The sequence below is a fragment of the Carassius auratus genome, chromosome 23, assembly GCF_003368295.1.
Source record: "Carassius auratus strain Wakin chromosome 23, ASM336829v1, whole genome shotgun sequence".
Taxonomy (NCBI): Eukaryota; Metazoa; Chordata; class Actinopteri; order Cypriniformes; family Cyprinidae; genus Carassius; species Carassius auratus.
Window position 1 is genome coordinate 4033948 of NC_039265.1, and position 20076 is coordinate 4054023.

A 20076-nucleotide genomic window follows, 5' to 3' on the forward strand; every position below is an offset into this window, starting at 1 on the left:
CAGATACATCACGAAGATTACTTACAAAGCAGTCTTTTGTGGTATATAAACATTCATTGGCATGCAATTATTGCATCCAGCTGCCGCTGATCACTGCGTGAGTATAAGAGGGCAGCAGGTGCAATGCATACCAGCTTTTCGCTTCGGAGCCGAGCGTTAGTATCGCTCTGCTCAACTGTGTCTGTTGTGAACTACGAGTTCAGCACACTCTCGGAAGCTTCGTGTGTTGGCGAGACGGCGCTTCAGCGGTGGTCGTTCCTGTGTCGAGTGGATTGCACACTTCAGGTTGCACTACACCTGTCGTGTTGCAAGCGGCCAATTCCCCTGTGCACCTCAACACTAAAAGAGCACTTCCTAAAGAGCAAATTTATCTAAAAGAGCTTCATGAGTGGTTTGAGGGTTACAGTGGTGGCAAACCCCGCAGGGAACCAACCCTCTGGGGACCACCACTCCTCTAGCACCTCCGATCCAGTGGAGCGACCCACGGAACGTGCTGGGCCCTCTTGAAGGAGCGTACCAGCGGTATCCAGTGGGACTCCCCCCGACCAGATGTCGATCTCAGCATCGGAGGGAGAGCTGTCAGATGACGATTCGGCCGTGCTACCACCCTCGATGGCGATGCAGCGAAGGGGTATTCAGGAATCTCGTCGGTGGAGTGGGCGGTAGCGATGCAATTGTGTCCTAAGTCCGCCGCCTCCTGGCGTGGAGACCCGGCCACTGACCTTGCGCTTCGGGCTGTCCCGGCCTCCCCGTGTTTTCACGAAAGTCACAGAGGCAGCTCTCGTTCCTCGCAGAGAGCAGAGTGTTCGCATTCTCAACTACTTAGACAATTGGCTGATACTAGCACAGTCTCGAGATCAGTTGTGCGAGCACAGGGATGTGGTGCTCCGGCACCTGAGCCTGTTGGCCCTTCAGGTCAGCTGGGAAAAGAGCAAACTCTCACCGTGGCAGAGGATCTCTTTTCTCGGTATGGAGTTGGATTCGGTTGAACAGACAGCACGCTTCACAGAGGAACGTGCGCGGTCGGTGCTAGCCTGCTTGAATACGTTCAAGAGTAGGACAGCGGTCCCACTGAAACTCTTTCAGAGGCTCCTGGGGCATATGGCGTCCGCGGCGGCACTTACACCGCTTGGCCTATTACATATGAGACCGATCCAGCACTGGCTTTATGGCCGAGTCCCGAGGTGGGCGTGGAAGCGCGGCACTCACCGGGTCCAAGTTACACCAGCCTGTCGCCAAACCCTCACTCTGTGGTCAGATCTTGCATTTCTCTGGACACGGATGCCTCCACCACCGACTGGGGGGCCACGTACAATGGGCATGCAGTCTCAGGGGTTTGGACGGGCCTGCAGCTGCAGTGGCACATCAATTGCCTAGAGTTGTTAGCAACGCACCTTGCCTTGAACCGTCACAAAGGTCTCTTACGAGGCAAGCATGTGCTGGTCCGAGTGGACAACACTGCGACTATTGAGTACATCAACTGACAAAGTGGTCTGCACACTCGTCGCATCTCGCAACTCGCCCGCCACCTCCTCCTCTGGAGTCAGAAGGTTCTGAGGTCACTTCAGCTGATATGGAGGTGGTTCAGAGCCGCTCAGGCAGACCTGTTTGCTGCTCCAGAGACCTCTCACTGCCAGGTGTTCTACTCCCTGACCGAGGGAACTCTCAGCACGGACGCACTGGCACTCAGCTGGCCGCGGGACCTAGGCAAGTATGCGTTTCCCCCAGAGAGCCTTCTCGCACAGACATTGTGCAAAGTCCGGGAGGACGAGGAGCAAGTCTTGCTAGTAGCGCCATATTGGCCTACTCAGACCTGGTTCCCCGAACTAGTGCTCCTCTCGACAGCCCCTCCTTGGTCGGCTCCTCTGAGGGGGGATTTACTGACTCAGAGACGGGGCACCATTTGGCACCCGCGTCCAGACCTTTGGAAACTCCATGTCTGGTCCCTGGATGGGACGCGGAGGTTCTAGGTGACCTATCCCAAGAGGTAGTGAACACCATCACTTCGGAAAGAGCACCGTCTACGAGACACGCTTATGCCTTGAAGTGGAACCTGTTCGTTGAGTGGTGTTCTTCTCGCCGAGAAGACCCCCGAAGATGCCCGATTGCGGTCGTGCTATCCTTTCTGCAGCAAGGGTTGGAGCGAAGGCTGTCTCCCTCCACCCTCAAAGTCCAGGTGCCGCTATTGCTGCGTACCATGACCCCATGAATGGGAAGTCTTTGGGTAGCCATCATCAGGTTCCTTAGAGGGGCCAGGAGGTTAAATCTATCCCGGCCCCCCTGTATACCCTCTTGGGACCTGTCTCTAGTGCTTAAATCACTACAACAGGGCCCATTCGAGCCTTTGCATTCAGTTGAGCTAAAGTTTCTTTCATTGAAAACTCTGCTCCTGCTTGCACTGGCCTCCATCAAAAAGGGTAGGGGACCTGCATGCATTTTCGGTTGACTATTCGTGCCTAGAGTTCGGGCCGGCTGACTCCCAGGTAATCGTGAGGCCCCGGCCTGGCTACGTGCCCAAGGTTCCCACTACATCCTTCAAAGACCAAGTGGTGAACCTGCAAGCGCTGCCCTTGGAGGAGGCAGACCCAGCCCTGGCTGTGCTTTGTCCTGTCTGAGCATTAAGGTGCTACGTAGACCGGACACAAAGCTTCAGGAACTCAGACCAGCTCTTTGTCTGTTATGAAGGCCGGCAGAAGGGGAGTGCCATCTCTAAGCAGAGAATGGCCCACTAGATTGTGGATGTCATAACCCTGGCTTATCAGGCTCAGGGTGTGCCCTGCCCGTTCAGGTTACGAGCTCACTCAACTAGGAGTGTTGCATCCTCCTGGGCGCTGGCTCGTGGCGCCTCGCTGACAGATATTTGTAGAGCTGCGGGTCGTTTAGTTTACACTTGAAGTAGATTGGTCTATCGAAGCGATATCCCATATTCGTCGGTCACCGACGTGGCGTCTCCGTTCCCTCCTTCAGGGAACGAGGGTTACCATACGTAACCGAGACGTTACTATAGTTAAACCATGGTAACCAAAAATTAACCATGGTTTTGCTATATTAACCATAGTTTAACCATTGTATTTGTAGAAAATCTGTGGTTATACAAATGGTAGTCAACACGCCAAAAAAACATGGGTTACAACAGTTTTACTATAATAAAGCTATGGTTTTTTTTCCATAAAGGTTGGAATGTTGTTCCAGGATCAACAAGGATGTTGATCCAGGAACATGTTGTACTTGGTGAAATCACACTCACCTGGCTTTGACTGTTGTTCGCTGGAGTCCCTAAAAGCATTAGAAATGGCTTTATAACCCTTTCCAGACTGATACACGTTAACTATTTTGTTTCTCATCTGTTCTTGAATTTCTTTAGATCAAAGCATGATTGCAGTGTGACTCTTTAAGCATGCTTTCTAAAATAATGAAGTTAATCACAGTTATTTCATGATTTAACAGGAGGGGCAATACATTTTTAATGTAAGGAAGGATAGGTTTGGACATCTTTTTTGCCTTAATAAATGAAATTATCATATAAAAACTGCATTTTGTATTTAGTTGATCTATTTTTGTGTAATATATTTTTTTTTATGTGTGGTGTGTACCTTGCTTTGTTGTGCCTTGTTCCTGGCCTGCCTGCCTGTTTGTCCACCTTGGGGTAGGTTTTGTTAGTTTTGTTTTATTTTATTACTAAAAAGACCCATTTTCCCTGCACCTTTAGTCCTCGTCTCATCTCTTCACACTGACCATGACAGTTTGATGATATGATTCTAGTAAGTGTGACAAATATGCAAAAAAAAAAACACACAGAAAGGGGGCAAAAAACTTTTCACACCTCTGTATTTCTGAGGGATGGACTTCATATAAACAGGAAGTCATCGGAGCGTTCAAAGGAGAAAGGACAGAGTGTGAAAAATTGAATCACAGTTGATAACTCGCAATTGCAAGATAAAAAGTAACAATTCTGAAAAAGTCAGAATTATGAACACTGATTTGCAAGATCTAAAAACAAATATGATCAAGTCTGAACTGTGAGATAAATTTAAAATTCTGAGACAAATGTCAGATTTATAATATATAAACTCAAAATTCTGAGACAAAAAGTCTCATTTGTGAGATATAAACATTATTTGGAGGAATAAAGTTTTAATTGTTAGATAAATCACAATTGTGAGACAAATGTCAGATTTGTGAGATATACTGTACGCTCAAAATTGTGAGAAAGCTAAAATGAATGAACTTTTTTTATATTTTTATTCTGTGATGAAAAAAAAGCTTCCACAACAAACATCACATTTCTACGTAAAAAAAAAGTTGTTAATGAAATTAAAGATGTACTCACACTAGGGGTTTTGAACCCCCCCGAGCGTGTTTTACCCGGTTCATTTAACTAGTATGAGCGCACAAGTTGTATGCATATAAATATGGATAATAAATAGAAATTTATCTTATTCATGAGTTTTTTCTTAATCCATTAGCGCTTTATTCATCATTGCTTTTTATTTGCCCAGACTGGTCGCAGCTTGTCAGTGCGCAACACCATGAGAAGACAAACCCCGAGCAGCCAGTGGGAGTCTCAGATGAACTGGAATGCACAGTCTCCGCCTAATGGGATGAGACGTGGTGGCAGTGACCCAGCTTTGAATAAGGCAGCCGGCACAAATTCCCAGCAGTCCAGGTCTTCAACTGTGCGATATAACCGAGCGACTGGACAATCCATGAGACTCCTGGAGAATAACCTGCCTGCCAGCACCAGCCAATCACAGGTCGCAAGCATCAAACCTCCCCTCAGCTATCTATCTATCTATCTATCTATCTATCTATCTATCTATCTATCTATCTATCTATCTATCTATCTATCTATCTATACTTCATAATTTCAAATTTTTTGTGAATTGTTGCCCTTCTGGAAAGTATGTTAATTTACTGTACATGTACTCAATACTTGGTAGGGGCTACTTTTGCTTTAATTACTGCCTCAATTTGGCGTGGCATGAAGGTGATCAGTTTGTGGCACTGCTGAGGTGGTCACGGTTTCTTTGACTGTGGCCTTCAGCTCATCTGCATATTTTGGTCTCTTGTTTCTCATTTTCCTCTTGACAATACCCCATAGATTCTCTATGGGGTTCAGGTCTGGTGAGTTTACTGGCCAATCAAGCACACCAACACAATGGTCATTTAACCAACTTTTGGTGCTTTTGGCAGTGTGGGCAGGTGCCAAATCCTGCTGGAAAATGAAATCAGCATCTTCAAAAAGCTGGTCAGCAGAAGGAAACATGAAGTGCTCCAAAATTTCTTGGTAAACAGGTGCAGTGACTTTGGTTTTCAAAAATACATAATGGACCAACACCAGCAGATCATCACAGACTGTGGAAACTTAACACTGGACTTAAAGCAACTTGGGCTATGAGCTTCTCCACCCTCCACACTTCCACCACTCTAGGACCTTGGTTTCCAAATGAAATACAAAACTTGCTCTCATCTGAAAAGAGGACTTTGAACTACTGGGCAACAGTCCAGTTCTTCTTTTCCTTAGCCTAGGTAAGATGCCTCTGTCATTGTGGTTCAGCAAATTCCTTGACACGTCTGTGTGTGGTGGCTCTTGATGCCTTGACCCCAGGCTCAGTCCATTCCTTGTGAAGTTCACTCAAATTCTTGAATCAATTTTCCTTGACAATCCTCATAAGACTGTGGTTCTCTCGGTTGGTTGGGCATATTTTTCTTCCACACTTTTTCCTTCCACTCAACTTTCTGTTAACATGCTTGGATACAGCACTCTGTGAACAGCCAGCTTCTTTGGCAATGAATGTTTGAGGCTTACCCTCCTTGTGAAGGGTGTCAATGATTGTGTTCTGGAAAACTGTCAGATCAGCAGTCTTCCCCATGATTGTGTAGCCTAGTGAACCAAACTGAGGCTCAGGAAACCTTGGCAGGTGTATTGAGTTGATAAGCTGATGGGAATGTCACCATATTCTAATTTGTTTATGTGAATTCAGTGAATTGTTGGGTATTTGTTTAATGTGAGCCAAAATCATCACAATTAAAAGAACAAAAGACTTAAACTACTTCAGTCTGTGTGCATTGAATTTATTTAATACATGAGTTTCACAATTTGAGTTGAATTACTGAACTAAATGAACTTTTCCACGACATTCAAATTTATTGAGATGCACCTGTATGCCATGGGCAAGCCCATTAGCACATTGAGGATGTTTGGGTTGGAGCATTTGTCTTTTGAGGGTTATTTGGACTAATTAGTCCTCAGTGGAAAAACTCTGAATTGCAAGATACAAACACAAATATGATAAAGTCGAACTGTGAGTTGAAATTCTAAAACAAATTTCAGATTTGTGAGAAATAAACTTAATTTGGAGAAAAAAAAATTGAATTGTGAAGAAAGTTAAAATGAATAAATTTTTTGTAATATTTTAATCTGTGACAGTTCCACAACATACATAAAATTTATATTAAAACATTTTTGTTATGGAAACTAAGGGACAATTCATAATTATTTTCTGATTTAGCTGAAGTTGTATGCAGATAAATACTGATAATAAATATTACTTTCTTATTTATGATTTTTCTTAAAACCGTAGCACTTTATTCTTCATTGCTTTTTATTTGCCCAGACTGGTCGCAGCTTGTCAGTGCGCAACACAGTGAGAAGACAAACCCTGAGCAGCCAGTGGGAGTCTCAGATGAACTGGAATGCACAGTCTCAGTCCAACGGGATGAGACGTGGTGTCAGCGATCCAGCCTTGAATAAGGCAGGCGGCACAGTTACCCAGCAGTCCAGGTCTTCAACTGTGCGATATAACCGAGCGACTGGACAATCCATGAGATTCCTGGAGAATAACCTGCCTGCCAGCACCAGCCAATCACAGGTCGCAAGCATCAAACCTCCCCTCAGCCAATCACAGACAATTACGAAAGTCACCACTACCAAGAACAAATCAGAAGCGCTGGGGTGAGTGTGCTTCATCTTGGCTGCAGTTTGTAGTTTATTTATCTTATTTATCTACTATCAGTAGTATGTAAAAGCGCATTTTCTGTTATGCTTGACTTTTTTTTTCTAAACATTTATTTTACAGATACCTTGAATCTTCTATATGCTAGTGTGCTTTAAAAAAATAATTTCGAAAAATGCTCATTTAAATTTTACAGTCTTTTTTCCTTCTGTTTTTGTCATACAGTAATTTGTCAAAGCTATATATGTGTGTCTGTTACTTGTTTCGTAAACATTGTTTAGTTCGAGTGGTGGCGATGGATCTGTTCCTAACATCACTCTGCAGGAGGCAGTGGAGTATCTGTCACACTCAGACATCAGCCATCAGCTGTGTGGAGCTTCATTCATACAGCACCACACCTTCACTGACGACAGAGCCAAGCAAAAGGTTGTCTGTCTGTCTGTCTGTCCGTCCATCCGTCTGTCTGTCCGTCTGTTTGTCTATATATCTGTCTGTTTATATCTATCTATCTGTCTGTCTGTCTGTTTATATTTATCTGTCTGTCTGTCCGTCTATATATATCTGTCTGGTTTTATCTGTCTGTCTGTCTGTCTGTCTGTCTGTTTATATCTATATCTGTCTGGTTTTATCTGTCTGTCTGTCTGTCTGTTTATATCTGTCTGTCTGTCTGTCGGTCTATATATATATATATATATATATATATATATAAATGTATTCCATATATTTTTGCAATGTTTTCGAATACACATCATTGTCAATTATTTAATCATAAGTATTGTTTTGTATCATTTAAAGGTTAGTAGTTTGGGTGGGATTCCTGCTCTTGTTCAGCTGCTGAAATGTGACAATCCACAGCTGCAACAGATCACTGCCGCTGCCCTGCGAAACATAGTTTTTAAAGACAACAATAACAAGCTTGAGGTGGAAAGTTTTGAAGGAATAGAGGCCATTCTGACCTTGCTCAGAAACACCAACATTATAGAAACACAGAAACATCTCACTGGTAAGATGTGCCGCTCTCACTGGACTCTTTCCTGTGCTTCAACTTTGTAATGTGCCGTGTGTCATTTGTTGTCCTATGATCTCAGCATGTCGTATGTGAATATTTTCCTTTATAGTTATAAGTAAGTGACATGAATTGATTTTGTGTTCTAAATTAATGTGTTTATCAAAAGCTGTTTAAAAAGAAAATGGGGTATGGAGTGTGACCCTTTGATGTCTGGTCAGGTCTGTTGTGGAATCTATCCTCGGCTGATAAGCTGAAGCCAAAGCTGATCAGGAACGCCATGCCGCTGCTTACAGAACGCGTTGTGGTGCCTTACAACTTTTGGACTGATAGCAGCACCAACAAACCCACTGACCCTGAGGTCTTCTACAACACCACTAACTGTTTAAGGTGCGTTACAGAAACTGACTGTTGAGTACAAGAACACAGTGACACCTGAACAGATGAGGAATAAAATAATATTTGTTAGCAAAATATAATAACTCCGATACTTTTTTCGCTTAAAGTTGTAGTTAATCCCAAACTGAAATTTCTGTCATCATTTAGGCACCCTTATGTCATTCCAAACTGTCATTGTTTTGTTGTTTTCATGGAGCACGCACATGCGCACAAAATAATCATTTTTCCATTCATAGTTAAGATTCCTAACAAGAAACTCTAAAATGGCACTGTAAAAGTAACAGTAAGAACTATATTTCAAGTTGTATGACTCCACAGAGAAATAACAGTACACACTATTGAATGACATGAGGGTGAGTCAATAACTCTTACTTTGTCAAATGCATAATGAAAAATAGTCACACTCTATTTATCAAATGATCGTCATCTTTAACACCCAATAAACCCTCACACAGGCAATGACTTGAAACACTAAACCACCTGAGTGATGCTTTATAATTCATCCATGCTCAATATCAGCAGATTTCTTGGAGCTGTCATGTTGTTTCATGCAAGTTTTCTTATCAGCATTGCATAATTAATTGCCAAACTTGTTTTTTATCGAAGGCAGATCACAAAATGTTGACGTATACATATATGACAGATTGGCATATATTTAATCATTGTGCAAAATGAATGTCTGTGTTAATGTCAAGTTCTGGCTGTACCCTCGCAGAAACCTCAGCTGTGCTAGCGAGAAGGAGAGGATATCGATGAGGAGCTGCCCAAGACTTATCGACTCTCTCATGTCTTACGTTCAGACTCGGGTGGAAAGAGTCGATCCAGATGACAAGGTTATCATACTTTCATTTTTCCTGCACAATCTCCAAGCACTTACACTACACTGAGAAATATGTGGACACTGAAACAGATGCCCCAATGTTAGAGAGTATTAAAATGAATAATGCTACATAATTAGTGCTAATTAATGATATTGGCACCATTATTTAACACCCAAAGAATGCATGTTTTAAAGCAGGCGTTAATTTGCACTGCTCTTGGTAGATTGTGCTGGTCATTATGGAAATAATTTGGCTGAGTCTGTGTTCTTTAATGTGCACATTGTAAGTAAATCAAATGCAGAATTTTCCACTCCCTTCAGCACTTTTTGGAATTGCGCTTTAAAGCTAATTTGCCCTGTTTAGTAAATCTAGCCCATAGTTTTAATGTCTACCAGAATACTCCAAAATATTGCTAAAATTGTACTCAACAAGCTGAAAGTGACTTCTGTGTCCCGGTTCTGTTTTTTTGTTGTTGTTGTGTTGTTGATGGGGGAGCAGTCGGTGGAAAACTGTGTCTGCATACTTCATAACTTGAGTTATCAGCTAGAGAAAGAGGCTCAAGATCACTTCAAACTGTTCTCTTTTCCTGATGAGAAACCGAATGAGAACACTAACAAAAAGAGCCTCTTCAGCCCCAAGAGCACCAAGACCCAGAAGGTACGAGCTGTTCCTGATAAAACGACTAGCATGCAAGATGTTTTGGATGCTGGTTAAGAGATGCCGACTTGACTTAAAGGGGTCATATGATGTTGCTAAAAAGAACATTATTTTATGTATTTGGTGTAATGCAATGTGTTTGTGGTTTAAGGTTAAAAAAACACATTACTGTACATTATTGTTTCTCCACTACGCCCCGTCTTTCTGAAACGCGTTGATTTGTACAAAACTCATTGTTCTGAAAAGCCAGTTGTGCTCTGATTGGCCAGCTATCCAGTGCGTTGTGATTGGCCGAATACCTCAAGCGTTTGACGAAAATGTTATGTCCCTCTCCACACTGTGAAGCCATCTGGATGATGACAAAACGAATAAAACCTATTACAAACAAAGCATAGTTTGTTTGTATTTGTGATCAGAGAAACAACAAGCCTACTGTACACTGCTCAAAACTCGCATTTGAATCATCAGTGGCAAATTCTTTAAATTTGAATGAGACATACTAACAGACTGTGAGTGAGCATTATTGGTCAGAACAGCTGGCATTGTAGGTTCAGGAAACAGTCCTCTGTAAAATGTGCTGCACACATCTGAATGTTTGTGTTGATCTGTTTCATGACAGTGTTGTAAATACAACTTAAACATTGATTTCTAGTTGTGTCCTCTTTTGGAAGGCCATACAAAGTAGTTTCTCCTTCACAACGAACAGCGCCGCCGCTCCCAACACGCGTATCACGCACTGTGCGTAGGGCACCAAGTGCTGAGGGGGCACCAAAAATAGCCTAATGATTTTTTTTTTTTAATGCAGGTATTATTTCATTAGCCTATAGAAATATTAGGCACATTTTAGCCATGTATATGTAACAAAAAAGGGGGAACAAGAAAGATATTTAATAATTGCTCTAGTCTAGAAAGTATGTGAAATGTGCTGCATGTGCGTGCTGCTGCTAATCGTAATGCGCCTCGAACTTGCTGACGTTAATGTTAGCATCAGCAAACTATGTTATTATAACTTACAATATAAAGACGTGTTTCCGCGCGTCTGGAGGTCTCACCGGCACGGTAGACGCGAATTCTCCTCATTCGCGCATCTAGTTACAGGAGATTCTGAGTTATGAAAAGGACCATTGCAAGCTGATAGCGACCGGCTTTTGTGGTGGAAAATTGGCAGTAATACCCCCACCTTGCGCAGCTGTACTTAAGTGTCCCTGTAACAACAGTGCGGTCGGAGCGCGTCTTCTCAACAGCTGGACATATAGTGAATAAAAAACGCTCTTCTCTGGACCCTGAAAATTTTGCCATGAAACTTCATACCAATAAATAAAAAAATATTGCTGACTTTAGTTTTTCCAGCTCTCTCTTTACGTTCGTCCGTTTATTGACGTTGAAAAAGGAAACGTCTTTTTGTTAGACATGGAAAATCGATTTTACAATAGATTCAATGAACACTTATGTCTTAAAAATCGAAAAAAAAATCAGCCCTAGTACTTTTTGATGATTATTTAATTTAATCTTTTCAAAGTGACATTGAATTTGCAAAAAAAAAAAAAAAAAAAGTCTGGATTATTTTGATATTTTTTTTATTTTGCTATTCTGTTGACTGTTTACAAAGTCAGCAAAGCTGTGAAGATTATCTTTCTCTTTTTAGTGTTAAGTTTTATACTGTGATGCTGCTATTCTGTGTTATTGGTATTGAGTTATGTTTGGTAATAAAAAGTTAAACTGGCAAAAACAAACATTTTTTTTCTTTCTCGGGGTGGGGGGCATCATAAAGGAATTATTCTTAGGGCACCAAAATGGCTAGCAGCGGCACTGACAACGAAACACACATTGACTCCACAACATGGTGGTGGTGGCAACAGCGAGAATAAAAGTCACGGCTTCTTTTTTTGCGTGATTATACAAATCTTCCCACATAGTGATGTAGACATGTGGGGGCGTGTTTAAATGAGGTGTTTTGGGGGGCGTGGACTAGTCTTATCTCTTATAAAGAATATATTTGGGTCTTTTGGGTTTGAGACTTTAGTCTTTGCAACTTTAAGGATCTTATCTATTCATGAACAGCTTGTATCAGTCCAAAGAGAAAGGAAAAATTTTAATTGCATCATATAACCCCTTTAAAAGAGAAGTTAACATAAAAATAAAACTCTCATTATTATATTCCAAATGCATATTAATTTCTGTATTCTGTAGAACGCAACATGAGAAATATTGGAGCTTTGAAGGGTGTCTTTTGAAAAGTTTTTAACAACAACAAAAAAAATTGAAATAAATGTAGTTCCCAAAAAATATTAAGCTTTTCAACATTGATAATAATAAGAGAAATATTTATTGAGCAACAAATCAGCATATAAGAATAATTTCTAAAGGATCATGTGACACTGAAGACTGGAGTAATGATGCTGAAAATACAGCTTTGATCTCCGGAATATATTACATTTTAAAATATGTTCAAATAGAATAATAAAATTCACAGTATTACTGTTTTTGCTGTATTTTTTATCAAATAAATGCAGTTTTGGTGAGCATAAAAGACTTCATTCAAGAACATAAAATCTCACAGGCTCCAATAGCAATACTTTTTGGTAATTTCCATACACCCAACCAGCATGGAAATTCATACCATTAATAATAAAACGGGTCTATTTGTATTAAATTATTTAATTATAAATTATTAAATTATCAATACATTTACAGTGCTTTTTGTTATCAGGAGTTCAACTTTCCAGCCATGGAAAAGAAAGATCCTAAAGGAGTGGATTGGTTGTACAACCAAAAGTCGCTGCAGATGTATCTGTCTCTGCTGTGCTTAAGTGAGAATGAGGCCACTCTGGAGGCCTGCTGTGGAGCCCTGCAGAACCTGACCGCTTCAAAGAGCCATGTATGTACACACTATACAAATATACATGCAACTGAACTTAAGGAAAGTTGCTCAACTTGTATTTTGACCTCTGCACAGTTGTCCACTCTGATGAATCAAAGCATCATAGAGAAGCTGCAAGGCCTGTCTGTCATTTCACCCCTGCTGATATCACAAAACCTAGGCCTGCAGAAGACCGCCGTGTCCTTGGTGGGCAACATGTCCCGGGTGTCATCTCTACGGGGTACTATGGGTAAGAGTCTTTTGTAACTGTAGAGCGTCACTACTACAGATAAACTATGAAAGAGTGCTGTCAGTTCTGTGCTCTGTGTTGTGTCTGTTAAGAAACTTCTGCACAAGCACAAGAACAGACAAGAAAATGTCATTTGAGGAGAGTGTTCAAGAGTGCAATATTCGCTTTAAGGATTCACGTCTGTTAGTTAATTCTTATTGCAGACGTGAACTGTAATGTCTTTTCGGGCAGGATAAGGATATCAATCGCAATGCTTGGTGTGGCCTTCCACACTACTGACAGTAATTGAATACAATATATATTTCTCTACAGCATATTACATATGAACTGGGATTATTAAAAGAAACTGAACCATTTGACATCTAGATTGGAAGGACATATTTCATGTCTTTAATTCCATTCATTAGAAATTTTATTTATTAATTTATATTTTTTCATTATGTATACAAGAAATATGCATTTTATATGTATATGTAAAGAAAATTACCTAAAATATGTATTTAAATTTTTTTTTATTAAATTATTAAACATGAAAAATATATAACATTATGTATATAAGAAATATACAGTTAATTTACATCAAGGTCAGTTAAACGAAATATATATTATGTAAATGTTTTATTGCTTTTAAGCAATATTTGTTTAAGTAATATGCAATTAATTAATATTGAGACCAGTCACCTAAAACATATTTTTACACAACACAACAAGACAACATTTATTTATATACATAGTTGCTTATTTATTTATTTACAATTACAATTTTTTTTTTAGGTCAGTTACTTAAAAATACATCAAGTGTGATATTATGTTGTTTGTTTGCATATACATGGCAAACAATGGCTAGTGTATATATATATATATATATATATATATAAGAGAAAGTAATTAAAGATATAGTTCACCCAAAAATGAAAATGTGATGTTTATCTGTGTACCCCCAGGGCATCCAAGATGTAGGTGACTTTGTTTCTTCTGTAGAACATAAACTGAGATATCTAACACAAGCCATTGCCGTCTATCAGCCTTATAATGGAGGTGATTAGGAATCACAGCTAAAACAAACAATAAAACAAGTACACAAACAAAACCAAATTAAACCCTGCGCCTCATGAAGATACACTGATGTGTAAAGACAACTTTTTTTTTTTTTACCTCTAATTCACACAATGTCGGAACGCTCAGGAGAGTTCTAACAGTTTGGATAGTGCGTTAATCAGAGGCACGTGAATCAATGTATGTTTTAGCCGTGATTCCCATCCACTTACATTATATGACTGACAGACTGCAACGGTTTGAGTTCAATATCTCAGTTTGTGTTCTACTGAAGAAATAAAGTCACCTACATCTTGGATACCCTGGGAGTAAGCAGATAAACATACAATTTTCATTTTTGGGTGAACTATCCCTTTAATATTAAGGCCAGTTACTTATGTATTCCTCCAGTGAAAAATAAATAAATAAATAAAAATAAAGCCAAAGCATCAGGCTTGCAGATTACCAAGGATCATACTAAATGAAATATTGTTGTACACAGTGTACTGTACTTTTCTTGAACGTTGCATCAGTTTATTGTTCCCTGATGTCCATGATGTTTTTGTCAACCACAGCCAAGCAAATTCTTCCCAATGTCAGTGCTCTTCTGTCGTCTGTGACTCCGAACATGGTTCGGTCTGACAGCACCATCGCTACAGCGTGCCGTGTGATGAACACACTCATGCTGGCAGACCCCGACACTGCCAAGAAGGTGATCGACACCAAACTCGTCGACTCTCTGAGCATGCTGAGCTCAAATACGTAAGTACTTCCAAAGAGAAATGCCCGTGTAAAAGTGAAGCTATGTCATTAGCAAGCTCATGCTTGATGTTTAGAGCAAAGAAATCAACAAATGACTCCCTCTTTTGATAACAAGTTTTGCGATGGCCACCCATGTATGACTGTTACTCTGTAGGAAGTTGAAGTGCATTAGCAGATACCCTGCTGTTTTGCAGATCATTTGACGCAGCCAAAGTAGCTGCTGCAGTTCTTCTGAGGAGTATGTGGGGACAAAAAGACATCCAGAATGTGCTGAAAAAGGTAAGACTCTCCCTCCTCAAACTACATACAGCCAGTAAAGCCTGGTCAATTTTTATTTTTTTTACCTGTTAATCTGATCTAAGATTTTTGCCTGTTCAATTGCATAAGAGCATTTGAAAACTGACATTCATCACATAATGAATCTCACGAATACAAGCACATTTTTTCATAAGAACTGCATTGTTAGGATGAAACAACACACCTAACAATCGTTTGTTCAAAGCGGTTAATCACAAGATGCTGTTAATGATTTCAGAGGAAGAGTGAAAGTATATTTTCACAAATATTTCCTCATTCTGAAATGATTTGTGATGGGAGGGCAAAGAAAAAGGAAGCAGCATCTGGTTGTAAGAAAGCAGAGAGCGCAGGGTAGGGCAGGGTGTGTTCACTTTTTCTTCTATGTTTTTTTTTCCTGCTTTGAGGGAAAATAAAATCCCCAGGCTGCGATCAATCTTTCTGTCTGTATGCTAGTTTACACATCAAATAAGACTCTCATTCGCTTGCATGAATAGTCTATATACACACACACACACACTTCCAGGCCCTGACATGTACTCCACCCAACCCTGGAAGAGATTCAGCGGGATAAGACAGGAATCCAGGAAAACAAGTTCTTTCTCTCTGCTTGTTTAAAAGGGCATGGCAGAGCAAACGCTTTTCACATAACACACTCCTCCTAACGTGACCCTCCGACACCTACACACACACACACACACACCCACACACTGAAACATACAAACATACTGTACACTATACCACACTGACTAATGATGATATACACGCTTTGATCACATAAAGCTGATTTAGATCTTTAGGCTTACATCGCTGTAAAGCTGACTGAAACACGTTAATCTGAGTTTTTTTTCTTAAGCAGGATTGAGAAGCAGCTAATTTTATCATTTGTTTGTATTTCAGTAGCATGAGGTCATGTAGCTCCGCCCACACTGACATCTCATTAGTCCAAAGCACACATAACAATACATTACACATCAGATATATGTGCGTCTTTACAGTGTGGAAACATGCACCAGATTTTCTGTCAGCTGATATTAGAGATTTTTTTATTTATCAATATATAAATATGAATGGATATTTGATTTTTCTCATTCTCCTAATTTTTTGCTTTTAAATTACCTTTGTTGTCATCTAGTTCTTATTTAAATGTAATCTTTAAAAGCCTTAATAATTTAATAACACTGTGAAACGTAATATTTAACAAATCTTAAAATGAATATCCATACTGTAAATTCTAATATTGTGATGCAGAAATGTGAATTTATAGTTATTTGTAATAACAGGAGAATAATAAATTATAATAATATCATGTTAGTATATATTATTGTGTTTATATTAGAATTGTATTAAATTATATTTTAAAGAGCAACAGAAAAAAAGTAAGATTGTAAGTTAATAAAAATGCAATTAAATGTCATTAAAACTTTTGACATTTGACTATTTTTGTTATTGTCTGCATTAAATGTACATTAAAGCTGATGCATATATAATTTGAATTAAATCTTAATTCTTATTTTATTGGAATTTTTTTTAAATAATTTTGATAAAAATGTTGTTGATAAACTCAAGGTAGGAAATAAATAAATAGTTATTATTTCATAAATGACAGATGCTATTTATTTATTTACAGAACAGAAGATGCAGGGATGTGTAATTTATAAATAAATATAGTGATTCAGTGTAAAACCACCACATGTATTTGTTTCTGAGAGCTTGCACACAGTAAATTGTGATCGTGATGCATGTTATTTTGAAATGAAAACGATGCTCCATTTATAGTTTTGATCTTTTATTATTTTGTAGCAAGGGATGAACAAGGACAAGTTTGTAAATACATCCACTACTACAGCATACAAAGAAGCAACACGCATGGATGGACACTGAGAGATGTGCACGTGAGTGGAAAGACACTCGCCTTTACTTTATTTTATTTTATTGCCTGGATTCTGATAATTATTATACTTTTACTTAAAAAATATACTTACTTTTTTTCAGTTTTGCAGTGCTGCAGGAAGCCACAGAGTTTCCGAGAACTGTCCTGTGCTTTCATACATTGCAGGACATTATGGGTATATGCAGTACATATTGTAGATTTAATGGGATTCCTGCAATTTCTTTGCCTATTATAAATGTGTAACAAATTTGACTATTACACTCTTACTGTTATTTCCAACCCAATGTTATTCTTCTGAGGGCTAAAATGGCACACAAAAAAAAGACCCTTAAAGTATGATAAACAGTTTGTGTGATGCTATATTCAAGATGATTTGTGTGAAGAACAGACCAAGAACTGACCAAAAGTAAATATCCTTCCAGATATCTTCAGTACAGTCGTTCCCAAATCTGTGACTCCGACTGATTTGTTCATGGTCTGAAATTTGCACACAAGTCATTTGGATGGCTTTTATGATATTTTAATGGCGCTTTTCAACCGTTTTTAAACTTGACATCCACTGATGGAGGAATAATCAATCCCTGTTTCTGGTATGAATGGTGATGCAGCTGCTGTACTGCTAGTACAGGCCTGTTTAGGGCCTAATACACATCTACTATTGGGAAAGAGTTTGTACACTTATACTTAACAAACTTGCACTACTGGTCCACTCTTCCTCTGCTGCTTTCCTTCCTCTGTCCTCCTGTGATGTATATTGGGGATCATAATACATGTTGGATAAAGCTTTTGCATTTTGGTGCAATGAGGCCTGAATAGTTGTCGGTTTCTAAACATGCTCTTACGTCGCAGGTGTTTCGATGTGATTGAAATAATGTCTGTTGTTGTATTAATGTTGAAAAAAAAAAACATTGCAACAATGTTAATACTAATTAAAAGTAAGTTGGATGAAAAGTAAGATGTAAAAAAAAATGTGTGATTCATCATTGAAATGCCAGTTAGATTGGAGCTTGATGAACTTTCGGTTGCATTCGCAGCTCTGGATGTTTTACCTTAAGGGGACTGAATGCTGTGTTAAATTCAGTTCTCACCTACTGAAGAATCAGAACCACCTTAAACTTTTTTGTTTCTGTTTTACTTTGTTAGCCACACATAATTCTACTGTAAATACATTATACTACAAAGACTAAGCACAGTTGAAAGGTATATATGCAACTTTAGATGTGTCTTATGTTCCTTCTTGGCAGTGTAAAGATGTTTCTGGCCTTTTGGGTATGGTTGCATTTTAGTAGAGTTAATGCTAGATGCATTCACTTGAAATGGGTAATAATTTTTCTGAATTATAATGAATAAAATAATATTTTTGTTAGTCTGACTGCTGCTTAGTGGTAAATGCAAAATAATTTGTTTTCTAGATATACAGTTATATAATATTTTGATTGACATCCTTTTTATAAACCAAACTTGCTTTTTCTGTGTGCTGTTTGCTAAATGTGTGGGATATTTAATTTTTGTGAGGATTATTTTTTTTACTTTTGTTTGGCTGGAATGTGTTTAAATGTGTCTTCTTGAGGGTAAATGTATTTTTTTCCCCACCCATTTTATTATGTTGTCAAAATGCAAAAAAAAAAAAAAGAAATACAAACAAAAGAAAGAAAATTATAATAAATAATAATATTTTTGTACTAAAATATTAGATGTGGCTGTGTAAAAATTACATTTTCATCTACATGACCAAAATGTGCATTTTAATCTTGCATAAAAATAACTAATAAAAGTGCAATTCAGCAAGAAATGCTGTATGGTGTGTTGCTTTTATGGGTATTTTAACTATGCATGTTAAAGGTACAATTTGAAAGATATTTATAATAAAATATCCAAAAAACCACTAGGCTAGTGTTATATATTTTGTCCAGCTGATTACTAACAATATCTCTAATGTTTTCAACTACTTATAAATCATGAGATAATTCCCATTCTGAACATTGACACGGGGCAGTGCAGTCGCCTGTCAATGATGTTAGTTCCCCTTTGTTCCCGCCTTTACTAACGTAGAAACCACATGACAACAGTTTCGTGGACAAATGCGGAAGTAGCTTCGCGACAAACTTCAACTAGAAAGAGGTGCCGATCTCGCTTGTGTTTTACTCGAAAGGTGAGTTGTTTTGATTCGTATCTTTAAAGAAAACGTATGCTATTAAAGCGATCAACAAGATTAGTATTATGGGGTTTACACGCCAAACACGGGGGATCGCATCTCTAGACCTGCGCGAGGATGTGTCTGATCCATAGTCTGATCGCGTCTTTGCATTGACTTTGTATATAATCTACTCGCGCAAATCGTTGAACTTGTGTTAAATCTATGATTTATCTTTCCGTCTGATTGATGGCCGTCAGCGGTTGGGTAGAAGACAACAAATCCCATCATTCCACGCTCCTTCTTAGCGTCATCAAACCACACGATTGTTATTGTTTTGGTAGTGCGCCCTCTAGTGGCAGGTCCTACAACCTGTATTTTTAAATATAAATGTATTAATTTTGTGATATAATAATAATAAGTTGTCAGTTATTTTCAGTATAAGCTTTATATACATTTACAGTGTGAGTGAATATGAAAGATGATTTATTGAGGAGGAAAAACCCTCTCATTCAGTTTTCACCTCATCAATCATTATGTGAAATATGGCATGTTGGCTGACAAGACTTTCTTTTTGTGATTTTAGTAAAAGGACAACAAACCTCAAACATATGTATTCATTGTACATTGTGATAGATTATGGAAAGTCTTTTCGCCATCAGAAAGCAGATATTTATCACTTCTCAAGAAAGCAGTTGTATTAATTGATCTGCTTGATTTATGTTTACTCAAGATCTCCACCCTACAGTAGAAATGGCGGGCGACGAGCTTGGAGACGCTTTTATGAGTCACACACATTCCACAGTGCAATTATAAAAGTTCATCCGGTCTTGACACAATATTGGAAAGCTTAAACACTGGACTGAAAATCCACCAAAAATGGCATCTATGCATATCATAACATGTTCTGCCCATGATTAATGGAATCCTTGTTTTGTGCAAATATTACTTTACATTACTTGTTCTGCACTGACTTTTGGTACAGATGGGCCCTTGTCAATGCTCAAG

General features: G+C 39.0%; 1 protein-coding gene across 2 annotated transcripts in view; it reads left to right on the forward strand.

Annotated features, from left to right (window-relative positions):
* pkp1a (plakophilin 1a) overlaps window positions 1–18566 on the forward strand; it is a 28672-nt gene extending 10106 nt beyond the window's left edge. Inside the window, exons 3-15 of one of the 2 annotated variants that reach the window (XM_026199285.1) lie at window positions 4500–4754; window positions 6618–6955; window positions 7238–7382; window positions 7752–7959; window positions 8184–8352; window positions 9077–9194; window positions 9681–9839; window positions 12550–12717; window positions 12796–12949; window positions 14560–14746; window positions 14941–15025; window positions 16844–16935; window positions 17036–18566. In XM_026199285.1, coding sequence (XP_026055070.1) covers window positions 4500–4754; window positions 6618–6955; window positions 7238–7382; window positions 7752–7959; window positions 8184–8352; window positions 9077–9194; window positions 9681–9839; window positions 12550–12717; window positions 12796–12949; window positions 14560–14746; window positions 14941–15025; window positions 16844–16924 — 2067 coding nt within the window. In that variant the 3' untranslated portion in view covers window positions 16925–16935; window positions 17036–18566. Of the gene's footprint in view, window positions 1–4499; window positions 4755–6617; window positions 6956–7237; window positions 7383–7751; window positions 7960–8183; window positions 8353–9076; window positions 9195–9680; window positions 9840–12549; window positions 12718–12795; window positions 12950–14559; window positions 14747–14940; window positions 15026–16843; window positions 17002–17035 lie in introns of those variants that run through there. The other variant, XM_026199284.1, reaches the window with a different exon arrangement.
* Window positions 18567–20076: the final 1510 nt, after the last annotated feature.